This window comes from Anopheles moucheti, chromosome 2 (assembly GCF_943734755.1).
Source record: "Anopheles moucheti chromosome 2, idAnoMoucSN_F20_07, whole genome shotgun sequence".
NCBI classification, from domain to species: Eukaryota; Metazoa; Arthropoda; class Insecta; order Diptera; family Culicidae; genus Anopheles; species Anopheles moucheti.
In genome coordinates this window covers 39,264,822-39,291,580 of record NC_069140.1, presented here as the reverse complement: position 1 = coordinate 39,291,580, position 26,759 = coordinate 39,264,822, and the positions used below count along the sequence as shown (strand labels likewise).

General features: G+C 44.1%; 1 protein-coding gene across 1 annotated transcript in view; it reads left to right on the top strand.

Annotated features, from left to right (window-relative positions):
• LOC128309431 (uncharacterized) overlaps positions 1-26,759 on the top strand; it is a 114,783-nt gene that overhangs the window by 85,010 nt on the left and 3,014 nt on the right. The window contains exons 11-15 of the mRNA XM_053045816.1: positions 2,909-3,139; positions 3,413-3,535; positions 5,866-6,586; positions 6,686-7,230; positions 8,747-8,872. Of these exons, the coding sequence (XP_052901776.1) occupies positions 2,909-3,139; positions 3,413-3,535; positions 5,866-6,586; positions 6,686-7,230; positions 8,747-8,872 (1,746 nt within the window). The remainder of the gene's footprint in view (positions 1-2,908; positions 3,140-3,412; positions 3,536-5,865; positions 6,587-6,685; positions 7,231-8,746; positions 8,873-26,759) is intronic.

Sequence of the window (26,759 nt, the reverse complement as noted above, 5' to 3'; positions counted from 1 at the left end):
TTACACAGTCTAGCAGTAACTCACAGCAGCATGAGAAAATTTTAAATGACACAAACAACAAAACCAGTCGCAAAATGTGTCACAAATTCATTAATACTCGAAAAACCCTGACCCTAAACGAACGTGCAACATTATCATCTTCTACTTCATCACACGTATACGGTATTATGACCAGCTGAGCCGGTATGGCAGTTTCACGGACCACCAACAACTTCTAATCGCAACGGGTAACGGATAACGACACTGAACACTCCCTTGCGTACCACCAATCATAACTATATTAAAAACAGCAGCAGCAGCAGCAGCAGTAACGAAACTGCCAGATCGTCCCTCCTGAACACAACACCAGTGTTATTAGGTACGATCCACACCACCCACAGCTGCTACGTCCCCCCGTAGTTGGTTGATTATGAACTCTCGGGTCACATCACGAAGTACTTGCTCATCCGATCCTCAAACCTTCAAGACGGGTGAGCTGAGTCCCCCCCCGGGCTAGCGGGTTACAGAAAAGTTTGAACATTTGTTAAACTCTTGTAGCGCTTCCTGCGGCAGGCATGCAACACAGCCCAAATACACAGCCGGCCAAGAGGGGGCCGACTGGGGAGTTGTTCAAGAATGGAAGTAAACCATAAGTTCCTTTTACCGTTCGGGTGACCACACACATGTACGTGCAAAGTTTGGCCGTCGTGCCAACTCCAAGGAGAGTAATTAGCCGTGCAGTGGCAAGCACGAGACCCATGGAGTTTCCATGGCTATGCAGCAGTTTTGGGGGCAAAAGTTCAGACACGGAAACCTTGCACACGTGGTTTATTGTGATTTACCCCCCCAAGTCCGGCCCAGCTCAGGGCGTGTCTTGGGTTGCATCTTCCTTATGGAGTACGCGAGAAGTTTCTTCGGAATTGTTACAGGTCCCATCACACACCACTTTCGATTGTACTCTGCTCAGCGTTGTACATCGGTTTTGTATCAACATAACTCGTACCACCACTTGCAATCGCATCAACAGAAAATATCTCATTAGGCAGCATTCCGTGGCCACTAATTTGCTTATCAAATTGGTAAAACAATTTACACCCCTCGTCAAAACGCTAAAACTGATAATGTTTTAATGTCGGTGCTTTGATTCACTTAATGCTTACGGTGCCGGTGCATGCAACGTTGGAAATGGGTTTAAAAAAAACGGGGACAAAAAAGCTATTTTCTTCCACACGGCACGGTCCTCTGCCGGGCATTCAAAGTACCATGGTTTTCCAAGAAACAAAAAAAAAAATAGCCCCAGCCATTCCACTGCGCTTACTCGGTAGGCTATGCAATTTTCCATGTTGTCGTGTTTTTTGCTCTCATCCGGAAAAAAAACTGGCGCTAACAACACCGAACCACCATAAATATTAACCACGACGCGAATTTCACATTTAATTGTAAAACATCCTGATGCAACCCGGGCCGCAGATGTTGTCCTTCGGTTTTCCACCGCTAACCCTTTGTACCGGCGGGGGCGGACATTGGTGCAAATTTTAATTCCGGTTCCTTTCACCGAAAAACAACCTCATTGCCCATTGCCATACCAACGCAGCTAGGGGGAATGCGGTGGGAATGGTAAGAGCTTCGAGCGGACCCGGGACCGTACGTCCGACCAGCGCCCGAACATGGAACTGTCAGAGAAGTTTGCTATTCTTGCCGTCCTCGGAAGTTCCTCGAAACAAACACACACCGAACAGGAAACCGCAACATTTTACAGAGTGGAGTCACCTATTTTAAGGATGCTATTTTTTGTTTGTTTTTTCCCCCTTTTGTGGCATCTCGCTCTTTCCCGGACAGGGTGGCCGAGGGTGTGCAATGGTATTTGGTGCACCCTAGAAAAAAAATACAGTGTCCCCATTCGGGGTGACATTCGGTTGGTTGCGAGTGTGGTGCGTTTTTAGACGGTTCGTACTAGCAACAGCTTTCCAACCCGGTAACTCGTATGCTGTACACCATCCGAGTCTGTTGTTTTTATGTAGATTGTTCTTTTTCGCTCTATTTTCGCTTTACCGCTTCTTGTTCCGCTGTGTAGTGCCCACCGGTTCCTGGGGTTGGTCTTGGCGGCGGGGCCCACAAACGTCCCGGTGTTAGCGTTCAAAAGGCAAAACCCCCGGAAGCCCGGGCTTTCCAAAACACGGCCAGCAACCCTTGCACAAAACCGGTGCCACCACCGGTATCTTCGGGAGTTCGGGAATTTCTACCAACCCCAACCCAAACCGGGTGTTCTCCCCAGGGTGTTATTCATAATCGTAAAATTCACTTTAACACACTGCGTCGGTGTTGCGTGTTTCGGTCCCCTTTCGAGCCAGGAAGAAGTTTCGAGTGCGAACGGACGCTTCGGTCCCAGACACTAGTCTTTCGATGAACTTCTGCCGGTGCTCGTGGGAACCTGCCTGCCATTTCCCGCCTGTCGTAAAGCTCGCCAATCACCAATGAGCTTTTGTGGGGTTCTGGCACTTCTGGCCGCATTCTCGAAACCGACGCCCAAGGAAGCGACACCCGGTCGCTGCTGTTACATTTTGCAGGGCTCGCCATCGAACGCTGCACGCGGCGCAGGAGATAATAGTTAGTGGCACGGTGCCGGATGCAAGGCAGTGGTGATGTATGAATAAAAATGAATAAATTAAATTTTGCACTTTCCACCACGACTCCGACAACTCTCGACACACGGTACAACAACAACAAAAAACCCCCATGCGCCCATGCGCATCGTTCCATTGTTGTTTCGGTAACATTTCGGCTAACGCTTTTGTTGATCTTCCACCCAAACCCACCACCCCCCCAGGTGGAGTCATTTAGTAGCGCATAACTTTCATTCTTTCTTGCATTCCATGTTTTTTTTTGGTTTCAATTCTCTTCTCTCGTTGCTGCTTGCTCCCGGTCCTAGTTGCACCGGTTTGCATATCAAACAGTATCATGATTGTCGGTGCATCGCTGGACGAAACCGTTCCGGTACCGTGTCACGTAGCGGCCGATCCGCTGGACGTGTCCTTTGATTGGAACTTTTCCAACAGTGGCGAACGGTTCGAGGTGGCCAGCGGCCAGTTCAATCTGCTGCAGGAGTTCCATTCGGAGGGCATCACCCAATCCCGGTACGATGCCGATGAGGATAATTCAGGTAAGGCACGTCAGCGCTGGTACGGTATAGATATCTGGTTTGCTTTCCTCTTTTTTTTGTTTGGTGCTTTTAAATAGACACACTACACACCCAACACAACACGGCAAACCGTTGATCATTGATTGAGTTTCTTTACTACGGGCACCCACCGTGCACCGTGATTGTTGGGATGCGAGTTTTATCGAGTCACGCTCGAGTTTTATTCAGTTTACATGTACCACAGTTCACGGTATCATTGCTCTACCTCTTCACTTTATCGGTTCCATTCCACAGAAACGATCTACGAGCTGCTGTACACGCCGAAAAGTGAACGTGAGTACGGTACGTTGGCATGCTGGGCGAAGAATTCGATCGGCAAGCAGGTCGAACCGTGCCTCTTTCAAGTAGTTCCTGCAGGTAAGCTACCATTGAGCGTGAAGTATTTTTATGTGTGTGTTTGGGGCAAACCATCGGAGGGCGCATCAGGCAAGAATGCTGCACACGTCCGTAAACGCACGACATTCCACAGGGACTAGGCTGTTTGTGATGTTGGATATTTATTGTACAAAATATTGGCTGTCAAAAAAGGGCAAAGTATGAGCTGCATTTGGTAAACGACTTATGATTTGTTTAGTGTTTCCTAGTACATTTATCAAATCAGTGTTTGATTGAATGTTGTGAAGTTATAAAACAGACATCCCAAAAGGATTGTAATTGTTTTACAGGGTTTATGAGTTAAATTTGCACCATTGCGTACTACAAACCGATAATTTAAAAAATAACAAAAAACCTTAGAACTCCTAACATAGTTCTCGTCAATTTTTGCAATAAGCGGATACATTCAATAATTTTGATGTGAAGTATAGTTTGAATATTTGTGCTCCAAAACAAACAATGAGAACTGAAGTACTGTTCATTTAGAAATCGGTCACACATCACAAGCTGTAAAAGGGCCAATCTTTAACATAAAAGTATAATTTTCACATCAAATGAATGGTTTTTTAATAGTTTTTGTTTTTTACTAAAACAAGCAAAAAATTATAATTTTGATGTAAGGATGAAATCACGGACTTTTCTTTTGATGCTTCTCATCAGCTTTCGCACAACCGATTTGGCAACTTCAGCAACTATTTTTTCCACTAATATGCCAATTTTGAGGCTGTTTTGGTGGTTTTGCCTGTCTTTTTCAATTTTTTTTCATTATCACCCAATATTGTTCTATCGGCCGGAATTCTGGACAGTTCGGTGGGTTCAAATGCTTACCGATGACATCCACGTTGTTATTGGTGTACCATTGTACTACCTAGAATGCAACCCGTGTACCTCGTCAAAACCTGGTCATTCAATTTTTGGGCACGTGTTTTTGCGATTAAATTTTGCTTCAGAGTTCTGTTGGGTTGTTTGATGCATGAAAAGAGCGCTAGCCTGCTTTTAACCGGATTCTTTTGACGGTACTTATGCTGGCACCGTATTTTTTTGCAACATCCCCATCGGAAAATCCAGGGTAAGCTTTCAGCGTCTTCGACACCTTCCCGTTCAGCTTACGATCCACTATTTCTGATCGACGATTTTGTTGAACCTTTCTAGTAGTACTTTGACACTCCCGAAACCGTTCTAATACACATCCAACTGTAGAAGCGACGATTTTCAGGAATTTGGCAATTTTTCTCCTGGACCAAGTTGGATTTTCTAAGTGGGTGTGCACAATTAATTTACGACGTTCTAGTTCCATGGTCAAAAAAAACTGTAAGCATGCACGGACTTGCAAAAACTATTGAGTGCTCCAATACCTACACATAAATGTCAAAAAGTTCCATATAGCACCACTGGTGGAGCTACTATACATTAAATTGTCTGACCGAATTCTAAATAAACAGCGCTTTAGTTAAATGTAAACTAATTCTGAACTTAAAAGTCATCAATACTAGCTTAACATCCCGCAAAACTTCAATAAGTTCTAGGTTCAATAAGTTAGGTTAGAATCCCAGACCCAGACCGACTTTAAACTGCATTATCGGCCACACAAAACCAGTAATTTAAATAAACAAATGAATCATGAAATCTGTAAGTAGCAAAATCGTTAAAATTACAGTATGAGGGACATTACAACAGTTTATCTCAAAGCACTTTAAAACTGTTTCACCAATCAAAATGTTAAATCAACAACTGTTCCAATAAATTCGGCATATTTGGTTTAAATGCGGCTTAAAAACATAGCTCCAGCTTGCGGGATAACGAGCTTTTTTAAGTATCCCGGCCCCCACTTAAACGCAACCATAGCAGAAATGTCTCCATCACGTTTCTCCATTAGTATAACAAGATACCGTTGATTGACAGTTGCAGTGAAACGGAGATTGAGCGCGATAGAGTGGGACAAAATATAGCAACTAACGCCACCGCCTAATGGCGGGCCAATCCCCCGCCAGTTCACGTTCACGCCGCTGGGTAGCCTTGGTAGTGGTAGTGGTTGGCGAAGAATCGTGCCGGCACTCAAAATCCCTCAATACTGCTGACTGCAGACGTCAAAGGTACACCGGCACTACCGGTCGGTTAGGTCGTTACCAAAGACGAAAGCGCTAAAGATGAACGGCAAACAGTGCGTCCTTCGTGCCAGCCTGCGATTCAGGAAGTGTAAACAAAAACCTGTGGGCGAACAAACAAAAAAAATCAACCCCAAAAACCCTGCCACACAGCTCACGTTTTTCTCTCTTCTCTCTCTCTCTCGTTTCCTTCCATCCGCCATCCAGCCAAACCTGCCCCACTGCGCAACTGTACGCTGCGCCCGTACTCGACCCTAATGGCCTCGGGTCAGCACGGTCAGAATGGTACCGCAGCGTCAGCAGCATCCGCGTACTCGTACACGTACGGTGACCCACCGGGCAGCCGACATTCGGGTCAGCACTATCGGGACACTAATTACATTGGGCCACAATTCGTTAAAGATCGGAACGTGCCACCGGACCGGCGGAATGTTACAGTGAAATTTAATCAGAAAAATCCCAACCTCCCAACCGGGGCCGGTTCCACCCCGTCCGCATCGTTGCGCTCGTCGTCGGCCAAAGCTTCCGGCACGGTTTCGAACCGTCGCGAACGGCGTAACCGCACCGGCGGTGGTTTGCCTTCGATCCGTGACGCCGATACGGCCCGCCTCACCGCGGATGGCACCGATGAGGGTGGCGCCGGAACCGGATCAAAGGAACCCCTGTCCTCGCCGCTCCTTCCGCCCCGCCCACTGCCGTCCCAATCGACGGAGCTGCTTCGGCGGCGCGTCAGCAGTGGGAAGAGCAGCAGCTCGACCAGCGAGGAGCAAAGCAGCCGTACGAGCCTGCTAAACACGGCAACGGCTGTCCTGCTCGGCGAGGGCAGTTCTGCGGCCGTCCTGGCCTCATCCGCAACCGGTAACGAGCCAACCGAGCAACAGCGCGGCAGCCGACTACGCCGGTACACCACCGGTGGTGCCAACCTACGGTAAGTTGCGAACAACACCAGCGATTTAATGAAAACTGCACAAAATGAAATAAATAGAGCTCTATTTGATGATGATGATGATGATGATGAAATTTTCAGCAACGCCAGCCTACCCCGAACGGCCAACAGCAGAGGCAGCGAAAACACCGTCAGCAGCAGCAATCAGCTTTCGTATCCGCTGCACAGCGACGAACGGGCACGTGGTGGAAATAATTATCACTCGTCAGCCAATGCAGCGGCAGCATCCGCACCACCGATTGCATCGCAATTAAGATCGAAAACGATACGCCACCAATCGACACTCGCCCCCGTCCCACCGTCCACTGCGTCCCTCTCGTCCTACGGTGGCGGATTTTCCGGTGTGAATGGTGCGACCGGACACGGGGCCACTTCCTACGGAGGCAATCATCATCAGCACCATCAGCATAACTACGCGTCGCCATCGGACGGTGGCGGCGTTGGCGGTGGCCTCACCGCTTCCGAGCTGCAGCCCACCATGATGGAGCTGGAGTGTGTCGCCGGCTATGACGGTGGCCTGCCGCAGCACTTTTTTCTCGAAGCCTACGACTCCCGGACGCGCAAATTGCGCCTAAACATCACAAGTGCCCTTAACGACGTTCCGCTTTTCCGGATCGACCTAACCGGTAAGCCGCTGGGGCATGCTTTTGTAAGCTTTTCCACTACCGTTTTTTTCGTAACGTTTTGTTGCAGTTTCATTGTTGTACCACGTGCGGTGTATGAATGGGATACAGCACGTATGGGTGAGAAGGAAATCATATTTGGCTAATTTGGAGAAGGATTCAGATGCAATTAGTTGGATCTTTCATGAAAAATTAAGGGTTTTTTTATCTGAAAATAATTTTCAAATACAAAACCTTACTACTCCTTCCCGTTACTATAATTATTATCTCCTATTGAGGTTATTATAAAGTATGATAAATAAATATGCTCATAAATTAGGAGCATGCAGATTGACCGTCTATTTAGTTCTATCGTTATCTATTTACTATCACATTATCAACACTAATTTGACATTAAATCAGAAAGATATCAAATGGAGAATAAAGTAACTTAAAGTAAATTTGATGAATGCGCAATATTATACAGCTATGTAGCCACAGAAAATCTAAAACGCTAAAAGCCAGTCTGTCTGTTGTCAAGTTTTCGAAAAACAAACCTGAGTACCGACGGACCCAGAATAAATCTGGGATTTTTTGTTTCGACCAAGCTGCATATTTCATTGCTAAAAAACTACAGTAGATTGTGCTATCAAACTGAAATTTTACAGATAGAAGTTAACTGCTGAAAAGCGAATGTTTGATAAAGCTCAAGAATTCAGCATATTTTCATAATAATATTCAAAATACCGTCATACCGACAATTAACAACGTTACAGTACAAAAAGATGAATTTATTTTAAAGGCAAAAAACCATTGCTGATTCTATTCAGTTTCTTAGCTTGAACTTCGAGTATTGTTCCTTGTGTTAAAATATTTTCTTTTATATAGGACTGTCAATTATCGAGTTGCGTTACCAGGAACCTTGTTTAGATCATTGCACCTTACTTTGCAGAACACTTCTACGTAACCTTTTCGGACAAAATTCTTCGGAGCTAGAGCTCATTCAAGCTTGTTTGTTGTTGCAACGAAAACTTAGCAATTTTCTCGAAAGTGCCAGCAGTAACACAATCGCTAGTTGAACGAAAAATAGTCTCAAAAAAGCCCATTAACATTACGCAAACAATTTTTTCACCTATTTTCTCCCATTACTGGCATTGAGGCTCTTAATGGACAAAAAAAAGAAACAAAAATCCCACCGAACTCCGTACCAGACACCCGAATCCTACCATCCAGCTGCCAGGAAAAATAGTAATAAACCTATTTCTAGCCATTTCACGGCCCAATCAGTGCGGAGCTTCATGCTTCGGTTGAAGCACCATCGTTTTTGTTCCCGCGATTCCTACTTATTGCCCATCAGCACGAGGGTACCATTTTAAAGAGGGCGATACACAGAAATTTGTAAACCTATTCAAGTGAATCCTTTTCGGTTTTTTTTTTATGTTCGAATCAACCATTGCTCTCTTATCTGCCTTTTGAATCGTTGTTTTCTGATTCTGTTTCTGAATTTCTTTTCTTCTGCTCATATAAACCAACTTCACAGAACTAAGTCCCAGCGAAGCCTACACACCCACTCTACACCTGATAGCGTACAGCGTGAATCAGAAAGGTCGTTCCGAACCGACGATCCTGGAGGATATAGCAATTAATGAAGCTGAAAAAAGGACCGGTAAGTTGCGCACATTTCGTCCTCGTATCTTGATTGAGTTTGCCGTTGTTTTTTCACCATCGATCTGGTTGGTCTCTTTGAATGTTGTGTGGGTGTTGTGGGATCTCTGGGACAAAAATTGAGAGCTGTTGGAACGCAGTTCACAGTGGTTGTTGGTAAGCGACTTAAATACGCAAACTTTCACCTTCCGACAAATTTCCATGAGCCTTCCTTTACGAAGACTTCGCGAAAAACAAAATGCCAACTGGCCTTACTGCCTGTTACGGGTGCTAACTTTTCTTTAGTTTTCTACTTTATTTCCATTGCATCCCTTTGATTTCGTTGATTTGTACTGTACTGGCAGTAGCCAGTATTGGATTACCCTAAGACAGACCGAGCCAAAGCTATTTAACCTTATCAAACCATTTCTTCAAAATCATCTTAACCAGAAAGCACTTTATACCGTACGCCCACACCCACACCCAAACCGACCCGGGTTTTTTTTTGGTAGCGTGTAACAACAAGCAGTGGCAACAGCAGCAAAAAAAAGCTTTTCTTTCCGCCTTTGCCAAAGGCGGACGGCAAAAAACGGCAACTCACAATAAAGAAAAACAGACTCCGGCTATATTCCGATGGGGGTAATCTTTTCACATTAAAACTAATTTTCCGTAAATTTAATAAACAGTTGAAAGATAAAACCTGGACACCATCCAGAACGGGGGTTGACAGTTGGGTAGAAAACATTCGAACCGAAAGCCCAACCAGTCCATGACTTGCGCTTCTCGTTCGCTTCATTCCCAACAGAGAAAGTGGGTTGTTTGGTCGTTTTTTTAGATGTTTCTTTTTCGAAAACGATCGTTTTTTTTTGCTCTCCCTCTGTCACTTTACTGCAGTATCATTAGCATCATTTTTAAGCTGAGAAACCTTTTGCCGGTGACAGTGACTGTTTGCCTGTTTTTTCTCCACTGCTGCATCTCGGCCCGGTTCGGCACGATTATTGCTACGTAACTACCGAGATCCGGGAATAATATCTGCCCATGGTTGCCGATGCTCACATACGACCACTGCCAAGCTTCGATAAGTATTTTCACGATATCCCACGAGTCTTTACGGAAGGGAAGTGAAGGAAGTGTGTGTGTCTGTGTCCGGGCGCTAGGTACACATTAAAGGGACGACACAACTGCAACCGTACGAGCGAGCGAGCGTGGGGACAAAGTGGTGTAAAAGCTCAAAAATTGCCATCATTTATTTTTATTTTATCGTCGTCTATTGTTTTTCTCCCGGGGTGTACCTTTTGCCATGGTGGTACATGCAGTATGAAAACATATTCACAGGCAAATGAGACAGGATCATGGAGAAGAACGTGATAAAATGGTGTTAGCCTACATTCAGACGGTTTCGTGTGCTTTATCTTAACACACGCTACTCGTACCTTTAACAGGGGCTACTGTTTGTTTATACAATAAAGGATGTTTGTGATACTGCTAGAAGAAACCTTATGCATTAATAATAAAAATATGTCTTAGCTAAATAATGCACCTATTTCATGTCTATACGATTCGGATTACAAACAAAACTCAACCGCAAACCCTTACTTTTCTAATCTAGTTATTTAACGATTCTTACTATCTGATCATAATTTAACATCTTTTCTTTTTGTCATTAAGTGGAATTGTATGATTTTTTACCAAATTTAACTGCTTGATGATCTTAAAGGTTTAGGCTACTTTTAATGTTATGGGCCTGAAGATAGGTATGAGTTCTATTGTTTCGTGAAAATAAAATAATATTTTATTGAGAAATACGGTATAAAATATAAAATGCGTGATCGCTAGAAAATCGCAAAAGAAATCGCAGTTTTGGTATTCTTTCATATTTCTCCTTGCGATAAAGTGCTGATACTTTATCACATTTACAATCACCTCTCACGTAAACTATTTGATGTTTATACTGGTGTTGCTGTTTTTTTTGGCTACTATATCATCAATGCTTAGATAAATTATTCAACATTATCACACAACCAATTTTGAACCAAAATAAGTCTTAAAATTACCATATTCTTTTTAATGAATCGGAGCAATGATTCTGATATTTGCTTTCAGTGGAATAAATCACTAGCAATTTATTAATAAAATCTGTGTTATTCTCTGTGTTCTAAAATCTGTGTTAAAATCTGTTTGTGTACTGCAACCTGAAAACCCTTTGGGAAATTTGATTTGTTTTTGTGTAAATTGACACTATACCATTTTTATCATTTTATCATTTTCACGAATTTTTATATTTTTTTTTGCTTGTGGGCTTTACACAGTATTTGTCAGCACCAGTTAAGTTACAGCGAACAATGAATTCTTAAGCCATATTGCAACTTTTTTTTATTATCATAAAAAATATCAATAGTTAAGAGCTGTAAATTGAAATTTTATGCATTTCAAACTGCAAATCGAAGTAAAAAAATGGATTGTAAAGCAGAGTGCGTTCAGCAATGTTTTTTTTATGATTTAATAAAAACGGCTTCGAGTGCGTAATGCACCTTATGAAAATTTAAACTTGGAACACTAATGAACAGATGTTTCAAATGACTTGCGACTATATTAAAATTCATCGCATACAAAAAATAACATTCAACAATATCTCATTAAACCATACCTGGTAGTGTTTTGTGTTCTTTGTTATTTTATGTTGCTTGCTTCCCTACAACAAGCCCCTTTGGTATCTCCTGGTTCGACCAGTTTCGAGCTTGCCGGTACAATTAATTTATCTTCACAATTAAGTTTGCCTAGACACAGACACAACTTGTTTGCATTTTGATTTTCCTGCTTTATATTCCTACGGGCTGTACGCCCCTTCTCTATCTCACCAGCGAAAAAACATCGCACTCAAAACAGCAAAAAGCAACAAGCGAACAGGAAGGTGGAAAACTTTTTCACTTCACTCCCAGCTTCTCGCTCTGTGTGTGTGTGTGTGTGTGTGTGTGTGTGTTTGTTTTTTTTTCTCTACTCCCCTCTCACTTATCTACGTGCCATGCTTTGTTTTTGTTTCTTGTGATATATTTTATTTCCATCAGCTGTCCCTGGATGCTGTTACGATCGTCAGAAAAGTTCTACCGTTGTCTGTGATGTGTTTCACCGTATTCGGGGCCCTGGTTCCATGCGCCATCCTCGTTCCATTTGTGTGCGTTTGTGTTTTTTCTCCTTTATTCAGTTTCCCCCCATTCTAATGTAACTTCTCCCTCGTTCGCTGTCGTTCAGCACATCAAATAGAATGTTTTCCTAATTTTACGTCCAACTTTAGCCCATTGGCTACGTGTTTTATTCTGTCCATTCCATTCTGGATCGCCGAACGCCGTGTTTCTCGTGTTCGCCCACTAACGAACAACGGGGCCCGGCACGCCCTCTGCCGTTACCGCCGCGCGCCCTACCGCCGAGAATCGAGATGATGGTGAGAAAAGTTATCACTCACTTTTCCTAACGATGTAAACAAATTTTGCCCCGATGATGTGGTCATCACACAAATACGCTCCAGTGCATCCCGCCGACAGCAACACTTTTTGCGGAGGGATGGGATAATGATGGGTGAAGTTTTCGATGGAGGCGCCCAGTCGCCCAGTTCGCTACGTACGGGGGATGAAGTGGCCTCCATTTTCCCACAAATCGATAGCGCACGAAACGTAGCAGCGGGCAGTGGAATACTTGCGTGGGATGAAAGTGAACTGCCAGAGTGGTTGGAACAGTGCTAGGATGGGCGCCGTCAAATTTCGGACAGAATAAACAGACCGTTCAATTTTTGGCCTAATGGTAACGGTGGCTCTTTCGAGTGGCTCCAAGGAGAAAGACACGTAAGCAAAGGAGAGACAATGAGGGAGAGAGAAAAGAGGAAACGTTGTGCAAATGGTCGTAGATGAAAAGTTTCCACCCCGCGTTCATGCTCATCCAAACCCCGGAGATCATTCCGGGTGACGATGATTGCAGACCGAAGCTAGAGCTGGTCCGATCTAAAAGTCTGAAGTTTTGTTTTTTTTCTTTCCAAGTCGTCTATATTTTTTGGTTCACTTCACCGAGCAGAATAAAGACAACGATGATTGGTATGTGGTTTTGGGGATGCTGACTCGCACGTTGCTAGGCATGGCTCCTTTTGGGGGCACTTCAACGTATCGGCTAGCATTAAGTGAACGATAACGAGCACGAGAAACGACTAATGCGCCGACCGTCCGTGTCGTTAGGCGGAATTTTGTTACGGCAACAGCAACAGTCATCTTTCTACTTAATTTTCGCTTCCCCTCTTTGCGCTTGTTATCGTTTCAATCCGATTCGAAACGGAGCATGTTTTAAGATTTCAAATCTTTCCACTGCCAAACCACAAACTCGCACCTGTACTGGAGGGGTTGAGTTTCACTCAACAGCATCTGGCTAACAACTGCTTTCCAATGCTTCATTCATGAATAATCAATCAATCGCTTTGCGAATGGCACGGTTTGCCAGCAGTTCGATCTGAAATAAATGCAGCGAGAGGTTTGTGTAGTCCTTCCCAGCGACCCAGCGGAAAATCCCTTTTTTTATTCGAAAAAGCCACACTGGGCGCTTTAAATCTATGAGCGAAATGAATGGTTGCACGGAGTATCGGATACACCGCACATCGGATAGCTCGTCGAGCCCAAGCCACACAAATGCACGCTAAATCAACGTCTACCCGGAACCGGAATGTATGCAACCGGTCAACATGAGTATACAGTGTGTGCCTGCCAACCGAAACCAAACCAGCGGGAAGGCATGGGCAATCGAAGAGAGAACGAGAATGCAGCACCGGGCAACACGGACAGGTTTTTATATTGCAAACTCCGCGCTAGTGGCTCTTTCTATCAGCACCAACAGAACCTACCGACGAGTGGGAACCACAAACATTCACTGACGCAACGCCGTACTGCAGCGCTAATGCGCCCGGCTTTTCCCTTGGCATGAATCGTACCCATCCATTCGGAGTGGAAAAGCTTTCTTTTCTTTTTTTTTGGCTAATGCAGCTGTGGGTTAAAATTTTTCATGAACTGTTTTGCTATAAGATAAATGATAGTGCCGAGCAAAGCTAGTATTCGCGAACACTACGTGCTCCAGTAGTATGAAAATACTCTACTTTTTTGTGTATATTATACTTTATCGGTTGGCTGTACAGCACGGCTGCCATTCCCACGCTATGTCGCGTTCGGTGCGGTTAGAGGTTGCGTTAGATTCAGGTACCGGGTCGACCGGATATATGAAAATGGACACCCACACCAGCACTATATCGGGTGCACTAGCGCGCCCCAGCAAGGCCGGGTGATTTATTTAATCGCTGAAGATGAATCTTCCGGCGTGGTTGCGGGTGCGTTGGGTGATCTCATCTCATCCTGCTCGAACTTCTTAGCGGATTCGCAACATTAGCCCGCGACCGGAAAGGTATGTGAGCGAGTATGAGATATGCGTGACTGGGCGACAGGGATGCCAGAACTCATCCAATTGGGTCGTATTGTGCGAGCAACAAAATCGGTGGTGATTACCGTCGGTAATAGTGAGATATTAATAACCAATGTCTCCCGTTTCGGCACTAGCACTTTCACTAATGGTTGGCGTAGTGTAGCGGAAGATCATCGAAATACATCGGAAGGTAGAGGATGGTACAATGTCAAATGTCGGGTCAGTACAGCCCGAATCGATCTGAGCCCATTTATTCAACAAATGATCAGAATGAGACGTGTTGGCGTGTTACTATTTCTCACCACCGAACATCATTAGCAAGCATTTTTCTTCAAGAAGATAGAAATAAATCACGCAACTTATTTGCCTGTGTGCTGGAGCGTTGAAATTCCAACAGCAAAGACACTAGCCTTGATTTTGCAAAAAGAATTATCTACAAATTTTGAAGATCCAAAAACGGCAAATAAAAAAATCTGCATGAAATCAGTATAAAATTCACAAAACAACGTAAATCTAAAAAATCGATGTAAAAAGGAAAGTATTGCATTTAAAATAACCTCGGAAAAACAAGGTTTTCCTAGAAAACTTCTAAAAAATAATTTATTTATTATATATTAAAACTAAAAAAAAAATAATTTTGTTACGCACTGTACTTAAATCGTTGGATCAATTTATCCAGGATTAGATAAATGTGTATTGTATAACGTCGCACTTCGTCCAAGCAGAAATAGATGTGCAATCCTTTTACAGTATTAGCTACTTTTAGGTTTAAGTAACGATAATTCATGCAGCTTTAACCGCAAGTTTTCGTCGTCGGTTGATCTCTCGATTTAGTACACTATGCTTAAATCATTTTGAATGTTTTACAAAATGTTTAAGCATCGATTAATTATTATAACAAAAAGAAGAATTTTATACAACCAACAGTTTAAAAAAGGTTCAGGCAATTTACATCATTCGTCTGCAAAAATATAAACAAATAGCAATATAAGCGATAACTGAGTTAAAATCAAAATCATGCAATTCAATCGACCTTTCGAGCTGTTGCATATCATTTTCTAAAAAATCCAATTCCATAGCATAATAAAATCGTGCGTAGGTTTGTTTGAAGGATGAAATGAAGAAGAATAGCAGGACAACAACTAACAAAAATGCTTCCCGGAAGGACACTGACCCGAAAGTGATCAACAAATGGTCCAACGCTTTGTGCTAACACCGTTCCTTCTATTTACGACGCCTATTTGTCCCGGGTGGGTCCTTTCTGCAAATTCACGCTCGCCTTACCTCATGTTGCGCTTCGGACCATAAAAAAAATACAAAACAGTACTCAAATTCTAAACCTTGCTTAGCCGAACAAATAATCACATTCCGACCCCAATCGATAATAAGGCTCAGAACAGAACTGTGGCAGAGGCACGCGTAACGGTGGAATGGATTCTCGCAAAACAAAGTTGTCACCCATCAGTGCGTTAATTTTTATGCACATTCGGGTCAACGGTATTATTTTTTTTTTTTGCGTTCTCCCGACGCTCATCCATTTGCTCTTATCTTACCTTCCATCCCCCAGCACTCCATCTTCTCCCACCCACCTCACCCTCTTGGGAGGGGGGGGGGTGGGTTTCGATTTTGAGAAGCTCGTCCAAACCACAGCAACAGAAGCGCCCCGGCACAAACGGTGCTGCTAAAGTTTTATTGCAATTGGAATTGGTTTCCGCCAATCTCGCAATGGGTCCCCATATTGCAATTAAAAAGTTTTACATTTTATAGACCCCGCCACGTCACGTCCAACATGCCACCGGTGCCACCTAGCGGGAGGATAGAGGCCGCACTAGAGACACTCCGTGGAATATCCCGTGTATAGAGCGGTAAAGGCGATAAAAAAGGACAAAAAAAGATCATCAACGCATCATCTGATCCGCCAGTCGGGGGTAAGGCGGTGCAAAAGCAGCCGCAAAGCCTCTATTCCAGTTTACCACCAACCCACATAACCTCCAGCTTCACGCTCTTCCCTCCCCCCATGGCCAAGTGAGTGATCTTTTGGCCAACTGGGATAAAAACTTTATCCATTCGCAATCCTCGACGCGCGGTTCATTACTTATTCATGTGGCTGTGGGTTTTAGCCCCGTGTCGTTCCTCACCGTGTCGATGGGGAGGGTGGGCAACGGGTAGGAAGGGGCATGATTGAAGCAGCATCCCAACGCAAACCCCATTGCTTAGGCGCGAAATCGGAAATGCGCACGCGAAACCACGCAACAAAACCGTGGCCAGACATTGGCACCATCCGTCCACGGCTGTATGTTCACAGGCGCATCGAAGGAAAAGAAAATCGCTAACGTATCGCTTCGGTAATTGAATGCGGCAAAACGGAAATAAATTTACCACCCTCCGTGGAATTCATTCACCATCACACGGCATCGCTGTGATCGAGACGATGAGCGGCTCCATCGATGTGCTCGTCGGGGTCTGTCATTCGTCGGTTTGGCCTCGTGGAAAATGGGGAAAAACAAGCTTCACCATCCCCCAACTTCCCCCGGGGCCCGTGGCAGTAACCGGCCCAATTCCTGTTGGACCCCCTGGCCCCGTAAATCCGTCGGTGCGTAACGGTGAAATGCAAACGCGGTAGAACCGCGCGGTTCATTCACCGTTCGGCTGTTTATTTTCACTTCCAATCGTAAACAACACCGGAAACCCATCAGCATCCTCATCTCCGGGTGAGGGTGGGGATGGGGTGTTGGAAGCCCGGTGCCCCGAGAACGAGAAGTGGCGTAAAATGGAGAAAAACGGCCCCATGAGCACCAGCCGGGTGGAACGCGCACTTACGCGCCCGATCTTCACTTGAAGTTCGCATTGTTCTCGCTTTATCGGCTGGCAAACGGTTCCGGATTTCGACCTTGCCGTGATGCTCGTTTTCCATTTGAACGTTTTCATCACCTCGCACAAACACACACACACGTACATGACGGGGTGGTGTGGGGGTGGGTTGGCGCTTACAAACAAGCACAACACGCCAACAACATTCCGGTGTTCTCGCCGGGTTTGCAAAACAGGAAGCTTTGCGCCACCAACTGCAGCCGACTGCGAGAATGGAGAGGTATCGTTTTGCGGTCATGGACGAGAAAATCCGTGGCAAAATTGTGATAAATGACGAACCGTTTTCCATCCCACCCACCCCTTTCCCGGTGTGTCCTTCCCCGGGTCCCCGGGTACGTACGATCGTCAGATTGGTCTCTGTTACTCTTTTGTAGTCGGGTATTATTTTTTTTTTTGACGCAGCCGGGAAAATCCTACCCCCAATGCACACACAATGGGTGGAAGGCTTTTCCTTATTTTCCGTATCATTATAATAAATGGATTTTCTTCATACACGATAAATAATCATCATCAATTTTAATGGCGATCGATTTACTGGCCAACCAAAAAACATCAACGCTCCCTTATTGGGCTTCTCGTTTTCTCGGTCGCACCAACACTGTCAGGGTTACTCAGGCTGCCTTTCTACCGCTTCTTTCAAGCATCTCAAAGCATTGCATTAAGATAGACAACGCTACACCGATACAAAGCCCTTCCTTAGTTCTTTTTTTCCTTTTTTCCAACCCTACACAATGAAGTCCCGGGGATCGCCGCGTAGAACGGAGGAGTGGGTGAGATTTTTTATGATAATTTACTAGCCACATTGCGCCTTTCTTTTCCAAGTGGCATTGGGGAGAGGGGGGGGGGGGGGGGGAGTGGTGGTAGGTCTCGGAGAAGGAACACTTGGAGCACTTTCATCCACGCTCATCTATCAGACCGCACGGCAACACCCGCCGTCTGCTAAAGGCTTCTCTTTAGGGTTGAGGTCAGAGGGCGCTAGCTTTTCTGCTCATGCTTCGATCGCCACACCGAAGTAGTTTCACTCCACGGGTCTCTTGCGCCCCATCCTGCTCGCCGACCGTGAAACTACCGTTACTGGGGTGAAAACTTTTCGTCGCTGCAATCGTTAACTTTGGCCTGGTGCCTGGTGCGGTTTCCCGACGATTGATGAAGTCTTCACTATCAATCAATGCCCCGCCTCGCACGGGTTTGGCTTCGTCGTGTTCCATCCACCGGCAAAGGGATGGCCGCCAGTCCATCCAAATGCGTGTGTTGCTTCCTTTGTGTACCGTCCCACAGCAAGGTTGCACTAAAGAGGTGTTGAGTGATGCAAAATGATAGGCACTTGGGTATGTAGTGGAGTGTGTAGTGTTGGTAGCGCTGGTTCCATGCTCGTTACACGTACCACACCAGGAGCATTCGCGTTTTTTCATCTCACGTCTGGAAGACATTTCACTTCCGTATGTACAATGATTTTTAAATTTTTTGTTACCTTGTGAGCTCATGTGGTACGCAGTATGTTATAACGAGAGTTGAGTAGCTCTTGATGTGTGTTGTCGTTTTTGAGGAAAAGGAAAATCGTAAATCGATTAATTGATAAGATGCTTCTTATTCACGCCGCTCATTGGAGATGAATTGGATCATGAACAAAGAAAATACGCTTAACGAGAGAAATAGGAAATTAGAAAATATCAGATTTAATCGAAGGTTGTTTTTAAGTTTTGGAAATAAATGGTTAAAAACTCCAAACAAATACCTGATCTACCAATTATACAACATGAACATATCAAGTTCCTATCCTAGGGCAGACAAACGCCAATAAGATCCACATTAATGCATGTGCTTATTATTAAATGCAGAGGAGGATTATGCTCCTTGGAGATTCTAAGCGGAAAGATGGTTAGGGAAACGTGGCCCCTTAATGAGAAAGATTGTCACCGTCACACATTCACGGTTTCAGATCGATACAATCCCGCCCATTATCCAACGTTTAGGGACCCTTTTCTTCTGTGATATGATATACTGCAGATGTTCCTTTCTTAGGAGCCCCCCAAACGGCCAGGTTCAGGTTAAATCAGTTAGGTTCTTCAGGTAGTCGTGTTGCTCTGGGCCCCCTGTTGCCACTTAATCCGCTCTATGGAAGATTTGCTGATTGAATGTATGAATAATTCTCCTCTCTTCTTTATAATACCTTTTTTTACCATCTCTCTTCCACGTTCTTTTATAATCGATTCCTATAATGGGGCTCTCCGTTAGCTGAAAAAGGCATATATTTTATCGATTTAATTTTCACCTCACCTTATCCATTTATTCTTCATCCGTTATTATCAACTGCTGATTTTTTTTTACTTTTTTTTACAGCTTCGCGGTCAAATGTCATACATATTTAGCAGCACTTTTTTTCTTTATTATTTGAAGAAGAATGTATACCCTATTTATATTTATTATTTCACATAATGTTCATATAATCCAGTGATTTATCGTATTGCAGTGAGCTTTATTAAAAAAAAATCACAGGACCTTTCATCTACAAATTTTACTTTTTTAAAATATAATTATAATTTATTTGAATGACAGATAATAATCATTGTTTTCTTTAATGGATTTAATCAATAATCATTTTCATATAGCCTTTCAAATATTACGCAAAGGTATATCAACGTCTTGTCCAAAGCTCAACCTATCCTCCGTTGCATTATTTCCCACAAAACCAAAACCAAATACCGCAAAAGCTCTTCAAATGCTTACAAAACGGAACAGCGAACAAAACGAAACAACTAGAACTGTACCTCAAACTACAAACTACCAGCAACCTTCATCGCCCAACAACGGTAGGAAATGGAAAACACTTTAGAAAAACGTTTAAACTACTGTTCAATCCCACCAATAGATCCGGCCGAAACCGTATTTATTTTAATAAACCGGAAAAAACACACTCTCTGCCCGGCCACAATCCCATTAAACCCCGTGCGGCACTCCGTCCCCGAGGCAACATTGATCTTTGCCTCCCCCCTATCCGGTTCCGACATTTTCTCCCGCCGGGCAAAACCCCCCGGATCGAAACGAGTAAAGCGGTAGAAATGTTCCCTCTGTTTCCCTTAACAATTTCGCCAACCAAAAGAAAAAGGGGAAAATGGATGGTCCGTCTGTTTGTGCAAAAAGCAAAAACACTCGCTGGGAAAGGCAAAAGAAAGGCGTAAGGAAGGATAACAAAAAAATACCAGCGTCGCGATGGGTTGAGGATTCCCGCACCCGATTCGAGACCGCCGTTTGTCGATTCGCTCGACAGTATACCCAGCCCAGCATCTCCGCAAATCGTTTATCGTTTATTTAGCGAAACCGAACGATTGGAAAAATGGTCCAATTCCCTTCGATCGATTGAACCAACTTTTCGGTGTTTACCCCTCTCGAATTGTATGGCCCGGGCTTTGGCCCTGCAATGATGAACCCTGCAGCCCAAGTGGTGGCTAAGGGCCACAGATAAGGTAAGCGAAGTAGTAGCACGCTAGGAAAAGGACAATCGAATGCATACTCACACACAGGGGCGCTCAAATCCATCTCTACGGTCGATAAAAAATACACCCACACACCGAACCGAAGGCTGTAAAACTGCACATACCAATAAATACACGCACACACACACACACGGAGCTGTTTGGAATAAAAAGAGAACGGATCGGAAATCCACATACCATACCGCTGTTTAGCTGTCCCCGCCCCTCCTCCACGGAAAACCTTGGTGTACGCGCTCGGAAGGAAATATGACCCGAACCCGAGGTCCCGCGCAGGGGTCGGTTTTTTCTCACCCACTGCATAGCAAAAGCCCTTTCGGGCAGCGAAAAGAAGAAGGAAACGCTTAACACGTGTACTGCAAAACGACACTTTGCATATATGCAAATGTGGCTCGGTCAGCACAATCGAATACGCAGCCGATAGAGCATGCCGAAGGCCCTCCCCCCCCCTTCGTACACAGCTCCGGTTCTGGACGTCGGTGGAAAAATGGTCCACTGGAGCCTGTATCTCTCCGGTGGCTTCTCCCCATTTCACCCCTTACTCCGGTGGGGTACCCTTTTCCCTCATCGGGATGGGGTTGTGTCGTAAAAACCTGAGGGGATCAATAAAACTCGGCTTCCGACGATGGGTCAATGGGTAACCAGTTGGGGCACCGATGAACGGAAAGGATGAAAGCGGGAGGAAATCATCTTCGTTGCTGGCCGTTGATACGGGGACTTGCGGGGTTAAAACCCCGTTGTTCGGTTCTTTGCATCTTGAGTACAGTTTTTCGCATTTATTTTCACTGCTTTTCCACTGCTGACTGACGCTCCCACAATGCGACGACGGGTTTTTGTGTCCTAGTTTTCTTTTTGTTTTTTTTTTGTTTGTTTGCGATGGAACGGAGCACATAAAAAACAACAACAACATTCCGGAACGGGATCTTGCCTCTTCTTCTTATTCTTTTTAAGGGGAAGATCGAGTGGGTGCCCCCTTTGTGACAATGTCTGGTCGAAGGTATTCTTTGCTGACACACGAAACATCGTGCGAATCGACCTGCTGTACCGTGCTCCCATATGCGTGTTGTACTCTTCCATTCAGCTTTCCTTTTTTTTGTTCTTGTTTTAAGCATGTCCCCCAACACACCGAACCTAAGCTTGATCCTGGTATCCTTGAACGCATGTGTCCACGGGAGCATAAAAGCAGCATATCCAACATCATTATCCATTCTGCTGAATGTGTATGTTTTCCCTCTTGTTTCACTCAACTCACTCTCACCATGCCCTTCCATTTTCCACGTTGTGCATTGAATGGTTGAGTTTTGTTTTCTTTTCCCCATTTCACCCACTGTCAACGTGCGGTACTGTCCACTTGAGCATTTTACCGCGTGCACTGTGTGTGTGTGTGTGTACCGGTGAGCGATTTTTTCCCCATTCAATGGTTGATTATTCTTTAGCTCATTGAAAGTTTGTACCTTTTTTAAACTGAATCTAAGTGTGCCGTTTTGCCATTGACCGCACACACTGCCTGATTATATGGGTTTCAAGCGTCGTTGGTGACTGAAGATGCCAGTTTTTCTTGTTGTGCTCCTCTCACTCGTTTTCCATCTTTCTAACTCTCTCTCATTCCTCTCCCCCGCAACTGCGGGATGCAATAAATGCTAACTATCTGAGCAATATTTACCAAGCGTTACAGTGGTCCTTTTTTCTCCATATGCAAGGATTAGCTCTTTTTTTGGTTTAAATAACTACCCATGCAGGACTCCAAACCGCAACAACAACAGCAAACCCGTGGCGGTAAAGATCGCATGCGAATGTGGATGTGCTGTATCGTTTTTTGTTTTGCTAAAGCGTTTGAGCGTTTTATGAGATTGTTGCAATAAGGCTTTCAATAGAAATCAGAGTTAACAAAAACTGGGCACACAAACACAAACAACAACACAAACTTTGTAGCAATAATGGCAGATTAGTAGAAAGCAGTGAGTGGAATGTAGAGCACACCAAATGTTATAAAAGTCGATAAACTTAAATAACTTTAAATGATTTCCTTAATTGTATTTTCTATAGATTTTTCAAAAGCATAGCATTATTTGAAATTTTGATATATAATTTCACCCATAAGTTAAACGAACGGTTAGCAATACTGGAGAATAACACAACCATGAAATACAGTAGTGGCAATAAAGCAGATTTATAGAGAGCAGTGAGTGAAATGAAGAGCACACCAAATGTTATAAATGTCGAAAAATAATAATAATTGTAAATAATTTCTTTAGTTGTATTTTTCTTAGATTTTGCAAAAACATGGGAGCATAATTTCATCCATAAGTTAAACGAACGGTTAGCATTGACACAGATATTGATATTGAAAACAAAAGCTTCCAAATATGGACCATTGTTACGTTGTTATTGTTATTGTTATAGCTATTTTCAAATTAAACAGAGTCAGATTTTGCCAGCTGAAGACCCTTTCGAGTTGATACAAATAAGAATTGATTTACGATCTTTGATGTGCCGAACCAAAGACCGGAATATAAGCACGTTGGGAGCACGTTCGGTTTGAATTTGAATAATGCACTGCCAATTTTACTGGCATCAACAACAGTAAAGTCGAGTAAATTAAATTCCAATCATTTTGCCCTGTACCAAATCACTGTTGAATTGATATGTAAAAATCAAACCACTTTTCTTGCTGCCAACCAGCCAAACCAGCTCAGAGCTTTATTGGCCATCAATGTTTGATGATTGTTCAAACAAAAACGCTGCCTCAGTAAAGCTGTGATTTAGTGCTGCTCATCGTAAAGGGAAACGATCGATCCTCCCCTCATCCGCAGATAGTATTCAAAATCCTTCTTATCCCGAAATCTTTCGCTAGCGCTAGCATTAACCACATGCATGCATGCATGCATCCTTTCACTTTGACCATCCCTACACACACACATGTATTCAGTCTCTTGATGCCGTTACAAAAAGTACTCCACAAAAAAAGCAAATCCTTCCCCCGGTTTTTTTCTGTTTGCTGTAAACCCAAAAACCACAAACGAGCGAACTAGAAAGCAAACCAAGCGGATAAAACGCCCGTTGACAAATACAATGCGGGTTGATCCGTTCCGAGGTTAGTGCTGGACGGCTTGAAACATGATGAAATGGCTCGGTGTGGCTAGGGGAGGGGGGTGGGTCGGTGGTTTAAAAATTGGCAAACACATAAAACTGGTACTGAATCAGTGTGCCATCGATGCTATCCGGTGATATCCGTCGGTTTCCGTGAATAGATTTTAACCGTATTACAGCGATGAACAGGCAGCCGCGACTAGAGCTGAACAGGTAGGGGGATGCGAGGAAAGTGTCACTTGAGTATGCCATCTCTACTGCAGTGACACTCTGCTCGAGCTTTAATCTGGACAGTTTGGTTTTAGCAAGAACTTTGCGGGAATATTTATGCTCATGTTGCTTCAATTGATCATGAGCCGTTAAGAGTATTGGTATCTGTGCACTAATCGACAGTTTCGTGCGAAATGGGGTCGAATAGATGTATCAAAATCTTTAAATCTGCACTTTAATTGTACTTAATTCTTCAAAGCGAATTGAACATTCTTTATTCAAATTAATTATGTATCAATTCTACCTCAGCACATTCTGGTTCATCTTAAACATGAACCATAAATGATTTCAATTTTACTATGAAAACAAAGACAGATGGCTTACAAAACCTATAAAACTCCTTGAACTTTAAATCAACTAATAATTTACAGCAACACACGCTTTAGGACGCTTCGTTGTTATACTGATTCTATGTATAGCCAATTATACCTAATGAAAAGGCGAATTTTAAGATAATGTAAAGAAATTTCTTCCAATATGCCAATTATATATCTTGCCTTAGCGATTGTTTGATACATTTACTAAATCTCAAAATGAAAGTAACATTTCAAAATATATAGAAATATTGTTTCACAATTTAACCCTAAATGTTGCTGCTAGATTAAACATTTATTATCTTTCCGTTTTTTATGCAATGTCTAACAGTCTAAAAAAAATATGGTTGTATTATTTTATTGTAAAAACAAACTAATTTTCCAATGTGTTCCACTTTTAAGCACCTTTCTCCACTATCGCATTACTACGCGACTACTACTACTTTATCCTCCCGTAGCCCATTTAGCGCATCTTCGTTCTATGCTATCCTTCAGCATTATCCATCGACGAGAAACGTCCATTTCTTATGTTTCCCTATAACAAAATCCCACCTTATGCGGCGCTCCAACTGAGAAGCGAACTGGGTGAAACACCAGCTGACGGACGCTGGTGGGCAATAAAATTCAACCCAATTCCTTCGCCCACTTTTCCGTCGCCCGTCCGTACGGTACGGCATCCGTGTGCAGTTATGTGTGTGTGTGTGTGTGTGTGTTTCTGTCTGTGCGCTGCCACACACACAAGCCGGAAGCCTGCCACAGACAAATGACCCACCATTTCGGTGCCCACTGGAAGCTTTCCACTTTCGTTTAAAGCTTTTACCTTTCACCGGATCACCCGCACGATCACCCATACGCTAACAGGGGTTTTGGACTGGAAAAAGTATTATATCCTTATACTTCTACTTTTCGTTTGGTCTTTTTTATATGTTTTTGTTGTTTTCTTTTTTTTGCAAACATTTCGTTGTCACCTCCCGATTACCACTCGATGCACCAATTCCGAGATGGTATGGTTGGGGTTGTTTTTGTTTCATTTTCCTGAGTGCCTTTCCAACCCGTTTGGCGGTGCCTTTCGCGTCGCTACCATTTCATCCAAAAACGTCGCCCATCCGGGTTTGGCCCTGTGTTCGTATGGATTATATGCTCCAAACCTCCCCCTTCTCACCAATCCCTTTCTCTCTTTCACATCCCCTCTTCCTTGTATTCGTTGAAAGGGAGCTTATGTGAGCTTTCGCAAAAGCATTGCACTGAAACCTCGGCGTACAATTTCAGCTGGTCGTCATTTGCAGCAAATTCCTGCTCCTGGGGTTGGCCCAGCACACACAAAACCGGGATACCTCTTCAAAAAGTGCACACTTTGCTGTACGCGCGTGTGTGTGTGTGAGGACACTTTTTTGGACCTGAAAAATCCTTACCCGAAGTCGGATCGGTGCTCCGGACTTCCGGTCGTGGTTCATCATTCTTCAAAGACAAAGGAAAGTTGTGTCGTTTCCGTTCCGGGTTTGGAAAACAAATTCACACTCCCAAAAACACCCGCCCGGACACAAAAAAAAACCTCATTCACCAAAGTGCAGAATGCAGCTGCAGCAAAAACGCATTCCCAACCAACAACGAAGCATGGGAGGGAGAAAATAAAGCACAGCACGAGGGGAAAAACCGCTTCCTAAAAGGTGGAAATGCTAAGTTATTAGTTTGCTGGAAGCATCTTTCGGCACTTTGGCGACCCCGCAGCACCTTTCAAGGGCGGGAGAGGGAGTGATTTACACAACGGGCAACTAGCACCCACCGTTGAGTGCCACTCTGCTTCTGCCGGAATCGAACAGTGGAAATCTGGAAAATTCAACACCCAGAAACCTTATAAGCACATGATACGAAAAACCTGAGCCATCGGTAGCAACAACAAACGAAAGCACACAAACACGCAAAAAAAAAGTCCACACAGAATTTATCATCTACTTGAGCAACTGCAGCAAAAATCTTTCCCCTGTCAGGGTGTCGGGGCGTGCGAATGAAACTTATTGAAGTGGGTCTGCTTCATGCCTCGTGCCGCTTCCCGAAACAGAGGGAAGAATTTAACGTCTGCTTAGCGACAAACGATTGCTTTCATGTGCTTCGTGCCTTCGTCTTGCCACCTTCTAGCGACGACATCCGCGAGCGCAATGGCCAACAGTAAGAAGCACAGCACCACGGGAACGAATAGACACCTCATCACCGTCTCCGTATGCAATCTCGGTAGTCCTGACGCAAATCGTGCTCGCCGTGCTCGTCGTAGAGTTGCGAAATGCATAATGGAAACGATTCCACCATCGTGCCACCGTTGCCTTCCACTGGCTGCGGCAGGTTGTTTTTTTGTTGTTCTTGTCGTGTCCCCACGCCGGTTCCCTGGGTTTTTGTGCTAATGCATGTGCACAATAATAATAAATGAAGTGAT